This window comes from Hevea brasiliensis, chromosome 4 (assembly GCF_030052815.1).
Source record: "Hevea brasiliensis isolate MT/VB/25A 57/8 chromosome 4, ASM3005281v1, whole genome shotgun sequence".
Taxonomy (NCBI): domain Eukaryota; kingdom Viridiplantae; phylum Streptophyta; class Magnoliopsida; order Malpighiales; family Euphorbiaceae; genus Hevea; species Hevea brasiliensis.
The window spans coordinates 105,366,305-105,375,235 of NC_079496.1; the positions used below are offsets into that span (position 1 = coordinate 105,366,305).

Consider the following 8,931-nt stretch of genomic DNA (forward strand, 5'->3'; position numbering starts at 1 on the left):
TAGAAAGCACAAATAATATAAGGTTATAGCATAAAATATTAATATAATAAAAAAAAATTACAAAGTGTTACTCTGAAGTATACAAAATAAGTACATCTTCAGTCTTTAGGTCAAATTCAGACATCCCATGAGTTCTTGAGTGAAAGATCAGAGGATCCTTAAGTCCAAAAACAAGAAGGAATAAGTACAGACTCGCTGACTGAGAATGCCTAGAGCCCAAAATCATTATACTGTTAATAATGAAAACAGGACCTGTGCACACACCTTGAAGCAAGCAACCAATGTTCACAACTATACAATTTTTTTTTCTTCTTTTTTGCAATGGGTAAATCGACCCATCCTAATGGGCATGAGATCTAACATTGGCTCATAAACATTTCAAAGCAATTGAAAAACAGTGCATAGGTATTTGTAATAGGTGCTAAGTGTTGGCGACGATAAAGAAGAATTTTTGCATACATAGACTGCCAAATGCTGTGATGCATCATTTTCGCTTAAGTGGATGCTTGCTTCTCAAATAAAGGTCATCCATAGTGAGAACTGTCTTCTAGGTAGTATGAAGGCGCAAAATCAGGATAACATCAATGGCATCCCAACATAGCTTCAGTTGTTCATGAGACAGTTCGACCATAGCATACAGATGCAATATAAAGATTCTTTGCCCATTTCTCCTGAGAAAAAAAAAAATGTAAAATATAACATGTGCTATTTATTTTTATAGAAATAGGAAAATAGGGAAATATAAAAGCAAAACGGAAACAAAATGATTAGCTGAAAAACCAACCTTGACATGTGTACTGGGAAAAGCAGAAGTTCGAAGAGTCTCTTGAGTTTCATCTGCTGGTTTTCTTCGGGGCACACTGAGAACAAAAGCAGCCTGGTCCCAAGTTGCGGCAGTTGAAGTAATGCGGTAACCGCTATCCCACCTCCTATGAATTCCTTCACTAGGATATAGAAAATCTAGCTCCACAACCTAACATTGGTTGCATAAACAGACAAAAGATGTTACAAAAATTATCTTGGTCAACAGAAAAGCAATCCCATTGAGCAGAGAATTCAAAAGTCACAAGACCTGATCAGAAAATCCAGCCCCACGAGACATAACAATTGCCCATCTACTTCCAGCAGTGGCCATGGCAGTGACATAAAAACCCTCTCTCCATTTCTTATTAATCCACTTGAAAGGGAATGAATCACTGACTTTATAGGACTGCTGTAAATACTGGGTCCCTATATACAATAAAGCAAGAAGTTAAAATTACAAAAAGTAAATGTTAAAACTGTTTCTGTCCCCGGGATATGTATACAATACTAACCCTTAGACATCACAACTAATGAACTTCCATTATTAGCTCCTGCTATTGCACTGATGTAGTAATTCTTCTCCCACTGTTCCATAATCCATTCCTTAAAAATACATAAGGATACAAACAAGATTAACTCCTTGACTTACAAATTAAATAATAAATCATTTTAAATACCTAAAACACATGATAAACACATCAAGCAGCTATGCTATGCTATGCAGATTAATTAATTGCAATTTGCCATATTGCAGACTCACAACAGAGAACCATTCAATATTTGGGAACCAAAACCAACCTTGTGGAGGAAGTAAGGGGAAAGCTCATAAACTTGAGCAGTGAAGCCAGTGCCAGCATCCATAATCAAAGCCCATAAGTTTGAGCAAGAAGCCACACTGCTGATAAATAACCCATCCTCATTTCCTTTCTCTATATGTTGTGAAAGCCTCATATCAGCTACATTATAGTGATATCTACAACAGGAATTAAACAGATCAGCCTTTTATCATTTGCACAAAAGATGCAGAGCTCAATGTGTGGCTCTATATCCATACCTCTGCTTCATTGGACGACGAGCATTGTAAACACTGATCCATTGTGTTGCAGGCATTCCCATCCGTACCTTCTTCTTTGGTTGTTCATCTTCTTCCTCTTCCATTGTCAATCGTCCTCGCTTATGTCCAACCTGATAAATAAGCTTCACAGTAAAAGATACAAAGGTTAAAGTAACCTCCAGATAATGGGGCAGACAAATGTTTTGCTCCACAAATAATAAACAATAACATCATGATGAAAAAATCAAGATACCTTCTGGGCACCATCAGTGTTTATTGGCCTAATATCTGGATTTGGACCAACAATCCCATCAAAAAGGGAGATATATTTAGCGTAATTGGGTTCCTCGTCAAATTTCAGATTTACCACGTACTCAACAAACTGACGAAAAGGCTGAGGGCAGAAACAACACAAAGTTTCTGGGGACGTTGCCATCTTCTTCTTGCAAACTAGGAACCCTTTATTTTCCCCCTAAAAGAAGCACCATGTCAGAATGACTTAGAAATTAAATGTAAACCCATGAAATTCAGAATCTGCAAACCTGATATCCCTGCCAAGGTAACCGACCACGGAGAAGAAAAATGAGTGTGTAAGCAAGAGACTCTAAGTCATCTCTCCTACTACCAGTTCTACCAAGATGAGCATGAACACTAGCATACCGCACTGTTCCCCTGCAGCACAATGACAATTGACCACCGATATGTCAAGGATGTGGTATCTCCCAACCTAATCTAAAGATTACTAATAGTCAAACTGATACGCAATTTTCATTTACCTAAAAACATCAGGACGTTGATCATATTCAACATGCAGGCCAGTTGAACTGTCTCGCCACCTGGTTGCTGCATATCAAAACAGGCGACAAAATTACCAGAATATCACCCATCCTTCATCTACTAAAAAGGTATGATACAAGGGGAAAGATCAAATACATTTGAAGACCCCTGAACTGTTTGCAAATGAGCAACTGGCCACTCCTTTTTGTCTTTGCTCAATTGAATATCTTTTGAACAATTAATATTACTTTATTATTTTCTTATTTTTTAAAATTCTTTAAATTTTTAATCATTTTAATAGTAAAATAAAAAAAATAAAAAAAAAACACTTAAAACTCTATTAAGTTGCTAGGAAACTCAAGAAACTACAAATTTGAATTAATAGATCTTGGCAATCTTTGCTGAGATCTTTCAATGAGCTCTCCCTTGCAGTGAAGAGCTCACCATTTAGGTGAACTCAATCAAATGACACAGACCTCCAACAGCTTCACAATCTAAGGATGTCACAATCAACACAATACACATGATAGAAATACCTCACAACATGTGCTATAGTGCTTCCCTTCACAACCTTCTGCATGATCACAACCTAAATAGGCCTGCATGCTCTTGTCCATATGGGCATTTTCAGCATGCACACAATCAAAAAGGCTCCACAGGCACAGCCTATCAGACTCAGATCTCATAATTTTCAAATGAATTATCTCTGAAGAATTCGTTGGTGGTTGGTGAAAATTTGCTGAAATTCTCCGATATTTCTGAATTACCATCAAAGCTGGGACCTTAATAATCTATTAGACAAAATTCTCTTGTTTGAGTTTGCATTCTTGTAACAAAAACCAAATTGGCATCCAAATTTGGATTCAGATGCATGATTTATAATGGCTTGTTAGCGTTAAGGTTAGCGGATGGTAAAGTATTTTCTTGGCTCTAACATCTTCTTACAAATTAATTTAAAAAATTAACGATTTACTAACATTGCAAAAAAAAATTATAAAATAATATTAACTGCCTCATCAATATTTTCAGATTAATTCATTCTTGATAGGATTCAATTGTTTAAAAATAAAGTTAAAAAAAATACAAAATAAATAGCACAAATGATATAGGGGCCCACAGATGCATTGCCATTCAACAACTTACCTAGTCCAAGGTCAATAAGAAAAAGCTTTTTCTCCTCAGGGGTTCCTGGAGGACCAAGCAAAAAGTTCTCTGGTTTTACATCCCCATGCACATATCTGCCAAAAAAAAGGAATTGTATTACACCAAACTCACTCTGTGGAGGAAAGGGAGGGAGCGGCTAAGAAAGCATAACTGATCATTTCAGAGTTGATCAATAAAAAAGTCAACCAAACCATTTTGTGACTGACAGAAAGCACAATTCTTTTCCATCTGAACACACACCCAAACCCAAGAACATAAAGCCAGTTGACCGCCAAGTATACATTAATTAACAAGTAACAGAGTATTGACACTACTGACTACCCCCATCCACCTCTACAGGACTATCAAGCAGTCAATCTTAACATTTAATCATATGAGATCCCACAATATCATCTCCCACAATATCTGAAATCTGAGTAATAAATGGAGAAAGGGGAGCACATTCAGACCAGCAAAAAGAGAAGTGTATACATAAGAATAGCATTAGCATTTAACGACAAATTCATATTCAAAAGAATTACCCTCTAGAATGAATCTTCTCTAGTATAGAGATTGATTCAATGGCAATGCATGCAACCATTTCAATGGACATCCTGAAATAGGAAATTAAAATAGTTAATGCCAGATATCTAAAATAGTTTACTGATAGATTCATTCATAAAAAATTTTAAAGATCACAAAAACCATATGAAAATGAACAGAATTCAACAGGCAATTTCAAAAAGAACTTACGTGTGTGAATTGTTATTCCAAACATCCCATAAACTAGGTCCAAGCATATCCATGACCTGCATTAAATGTAGCACTTCATAAAGTAACCAGAACTGATGGCTTAAAAAACTGTGACTTAAAACAACCATAAGATCCAAATGAAAGTTGCAAATCCATTGCCACATACCATGACATAGTAGTCACCTTGCCGGCCTTTGTAATGAACTTGCGGGACACCATGACTACCTCCAAGAGCACTGTATAAACAACCATGATAATAAAGGTCATAACCTTACTTGGACTATTACTCCATATGAATAAAAAGGTGACTCAGGGCACAAAGCATCCCACGCTTGTGGGCTCTAGGGAAGGTTGATGTACACGGCCTTACACTTACTTTGGAGAGAGGCTGTTTCCGTAGCTCAAACCATAACCTCTAGGTCACAAGTGGAGTAACTTTAATGTTACACCAAATACAACACCCAAATAAAAAGGGTCAAATATAAAATAAAAACGATAGGGGTCTCACTTGTAAACTTGCCACTCATAGGGTGGTCCATAATTGCATCCTTTGCTACTTCTATGTTCAAATTTCAGAGCTACCTACAAGTTACACATATCATATGCCCGTTAACAATATGAAAACTAACATAGATTGTTAAGTTGTGCCACAAAGCAGATAAAAATGGTAGACCTCAACAGCTCCAGGGCCACTTCTTTCATTTGAAGCAGAGGGACTAATGCGTCGACCAACATATACTTGTCCGAAACCTCCTTTACCCAGTTTTCTTTCTATTCTGTAGGCTGGGGAGCCTCCAACTTGAACCTGTTACAAAGAACCCAGAAATATTTAAGATGCCTGGCTAAATAATGACACCACCACAGTCCTTCTCAGTCCAATTTACAAGTTAGCTAAGAGAGCAAAAATTAAGCTAAATATAAACAACAAAATTAAAAATACAATAAATCAAATAATATTTAATTTTCCTTCAATTCCCTTGCACATCAAATCAAGTAAAACTTCTATTGAAAAATCTAAATGCTGCACAACAAACAAAATCAGAAAATTTCCAACAATATATATATATATATAAAGCAGTAAACACAAGTTTTTGGTTTTCATAAATAAAACAAAAAGAAAACAAATTAAAAACAATAATCCCTTACCATTTTCAACTTTTTTCATCAGCCCAACATATTATTAACATAAATGTAAAAATATTCTGAAAAGCAGTGGAAAAACGAAAACCTCTGAGCATCTTCCATTTCTCATCCATTACCCATTTTTCGCATCATCCAAACATGAAAAATAAAAAAAATAATAATAATAAAACTAAGGAAGGAAAAAGTCACCTTCTCAGGAAGCGGAGCCGTGCTTCCTTCGTCCTCAGCCCCTGGACCTTTGTCACCGCTGCGGCCGCCGCTATCGTACTCATCCATTGTCTTCTCTGCAACCTCCTCTCTAAAAGCCCTAGGATGCGCCTCTAACGGTGTCGTTTCAAGGTTCACAATATTATTCTTATCTTCAACAGCGATCGCGTTATTTTTTCCCTTGTTCTCAGCAGTTTTTCTCCGTCGAGTCTGTACAGTGAGCTTAATCGGATTCTGATTCGGAGTAGGTTTCACGGGTTCCCGATTTCTTCGTGCTCGGCTCCGTAGGTCAGGCATCGTACGATGGATGTCGACGGTGGTGACGGTGGTGGTACCTTGGGTCCATGAAGTTGCAGATATTCATGAAGACTCCATGAAGTTGCAGATATTCATGAAGACTCTAGAATCATCGGATGAAATTGGATCAAAGAGTCATAATAGTCATAATAGATAAACACAGAAATGAACAGACAGTTGTAGAGAGAGAAATTTAGGGTTTGGTGAGTGGGAATTTGGAGATCTGTGGAGGGAAATGAAAAGGGATTGTATTAGTACACAGAGATAGGAGAAGCTATGCCTTGCTGATTTTTCTCTCTTTTTTTCATTTCATTCTTTTGTTTTTTTCCCTTATTTTATTTTAAGTTTTCATGAATTATATAAATAAATAAATTCGAATTTGAATCTCGTTGAGAATTTAGGATTACCATAACCGTTTGTGGCTTTTTGTAGACAAAAATTGAAAAGTTTTATCTATTTATTTTAAATTTTTAAATATAATTTATAATATAAGTAATTCTCTTTGTCACACACCTTTTTTAAATACCTTTTTCGCATACCTATGTAAATGTGTTAATTATTGGGTATATTATAAATACTTAAAAATAATAAATTTTTTTATTATAAAAAATAATATATATGAAATATATTTAATAATTTTTTATAAAGATAAAATATTTTATTTATATTTTTAAATTTTTTTTACTTAAATTAATTTATAAAATTAATTTTTTATATAATTAATACGTTCATCTACTTTTATTTATTATTTTATCCATTATTTAAAAATTATTTTATTTATTACTTTAAAAATTATTTTATTTATATTTATCTGTCATTTTAAATAATAAATATTAAGTATTTTTTCTAATTTTATTATTATTTTTATTAAATATAATAACTATTTATATAATTTAAAAAAATTAATTTAATCAAATTAATAAAATTTTTATTATAATTTAAATAGTTTAATTATTTCTTTGATTAATGTAAAAAAGCATGATTTGGTACAAGCACTAAATGCAATATTATTGATGTTAAAAAAATGCGCCGTTAAAAGAAAACGGATAGCCATTTTTTTAACATGTCCAATATTGCACTGATTAAAATCCAATAAATATATGAAAAAATTATTATTTAATTTTTATATTTTAATAAAATTAATTATTTAATTTTTATATTTTAAAAATATACTATTTAGTTATTATATTTTACTTTCATTAAATTATTCAGTTCATCTATTAAATTTGTCGTTGTTTATATTATTCAAACTAATATTTAATCTTTTTATTTTAAGAAAACTAATTACTTGATCCTTATATTTTTAAAAATATTACTATTTAATCTCTTTATTTTAGTGAAATTAATTAGTTGACCAATATATTTTAAAAAATATAGCATTTTGAAAATTATATTATTAGATAAAAATAAAAATTTTACAATGCGAAGACTAATCTGAATTTATATTTTTTTTAAATTTCCAATTCCTTAGACATCATCTTTATATTTTTACTACTGAAAAATAATTTTCCTTTATAATTTATAAATTTAAGTAAACTAATTAATTTTTTTGTATAAACAATTTGTACCATTTTTATTAACAGATGAAAATAAAGAAAGAATGAGGGGGAGAAGTATGCGAACGTATAGAAAAAGCAATATAGAGAGATAAAAATAAAAGAAGATAAGAGAGAATTAAGGGGTAAAGGATTAGAGTATAGGTATAAAAAATAATTATAAGACTAAATAGTTAACGAAGTCAAATTATAAAAACTAAATAATGTTTTTTTTGCTAAAATATAAGGACTAATTAATTAGTTTAACTAAAATAGAAGGACTAAATAGTAGTTTGATCAGTATTGACCAAGTGAAAAATTGACAGAAGGACTAAACAATTTAACGGAGGTAATATACAGGGACTAAATAGTATATTTTTCAAAATACAGGGACCAAATAATTACTTTATTAAAATATAAAGACTAAATAGTAATTTATCCTAAATATATTTATTTATTATTAATTTTACATCAATGATTATCAATATTTTTAATATAATATTAAATAGAAAATATGATTTTTTAATTTAGCAATGCAAAATTAATAATAAATAATTATATTCAATGAATCCTAGCTAATGCAATGTTATACTCGTTGGAAAAACTGAACAAATAACAATTTTTTTGAGGTCTCTTAAATTCAATTATTTATCACTAGTATGGCGTTGGTATTAACTTCGCCTAAATAATTTGCGCTTAGCCGGTCCTAAGCCCGGATAAAGGAGGAGGGTTGTGGTAGGTGACAACCAGCGTAAAAATTTCGTCACACCTTATGATATGGATTCAAATTATATAAACGATGGGGCATCCTCTACTTACGACACACTACATCGGAGCCCGAGTGTAGTGAGAAGTATGTAAGGGTGTAGGGCGTTCACCGAAAGCGACGCGCCATGCCAGTGCCTGGGTGTGGTGTTAAGTGAGCAAGGGTTCCCACATCATAGATGGGTGTGGATAAAGAAGTTAGTCCATAGGACAAATAGTAAAATAAATAGTGGAACATAATACAAAATAGACATAGAAAACAATAGAAGATATCATAGAAGGAGACCAATTAGGAAGGAACAGGATAAGAGGAGGATCAGGGTTGGTACTTGGAATGTTGGATCACTTACAGGAAAATTAATGGAGCTTGTGGATACCTTGGAAAGGAAAATGGTGAATATTGCTTGCATTCAGGAGACTAAATGGGTAGGAGAGAAAAGCAAGGAAGTGGGT

At 33.0% G+C, this 8,931-nt stretch overlaps 1 protein-coding gene across 1 annotated transcript; it reads right to left on the reverse strand.

The window, feature by feature from the left end:
* Positions 1–13: 13 nt before the first annotated feature.
* On the reverse strand, positions 14–6,510 carry LOC110645337 (casein kinase 1-like protein HD16). Its single transcript, XM_058145806.1, has 16 exons — positions 5,864–6,510; positions 5,205–5,336; positions 5,040–5,113; positions 4,698–4,767; positions 4,532–4,587; positions 4,321–4,392; positions 3,779–3,873; positions 2,635–2,701; positions 2,401–2,530; positions 2,112–2,330; positions 1,859–2,001; positions 1,603–1,777; positions 1,317–1,407; positions 1,073–1,230; positions 785–973; positions 14–671 (listed from the first exon to the last, which is right to left on the reverse strand). Exons 1-16 carry the CDS (start codon positions 6,176–6,178, stop codon positions 612–614), a joined length of 2,046 nt encoding a protein of 681 aa, XP_058001789.1. The 5' UTR covers positions 6,179–6,510; the 3' UTR covers positions 14–611.
* Between the last annotated feature and the right edge of the window lie 2,421 nt (positions 6,511–8,931).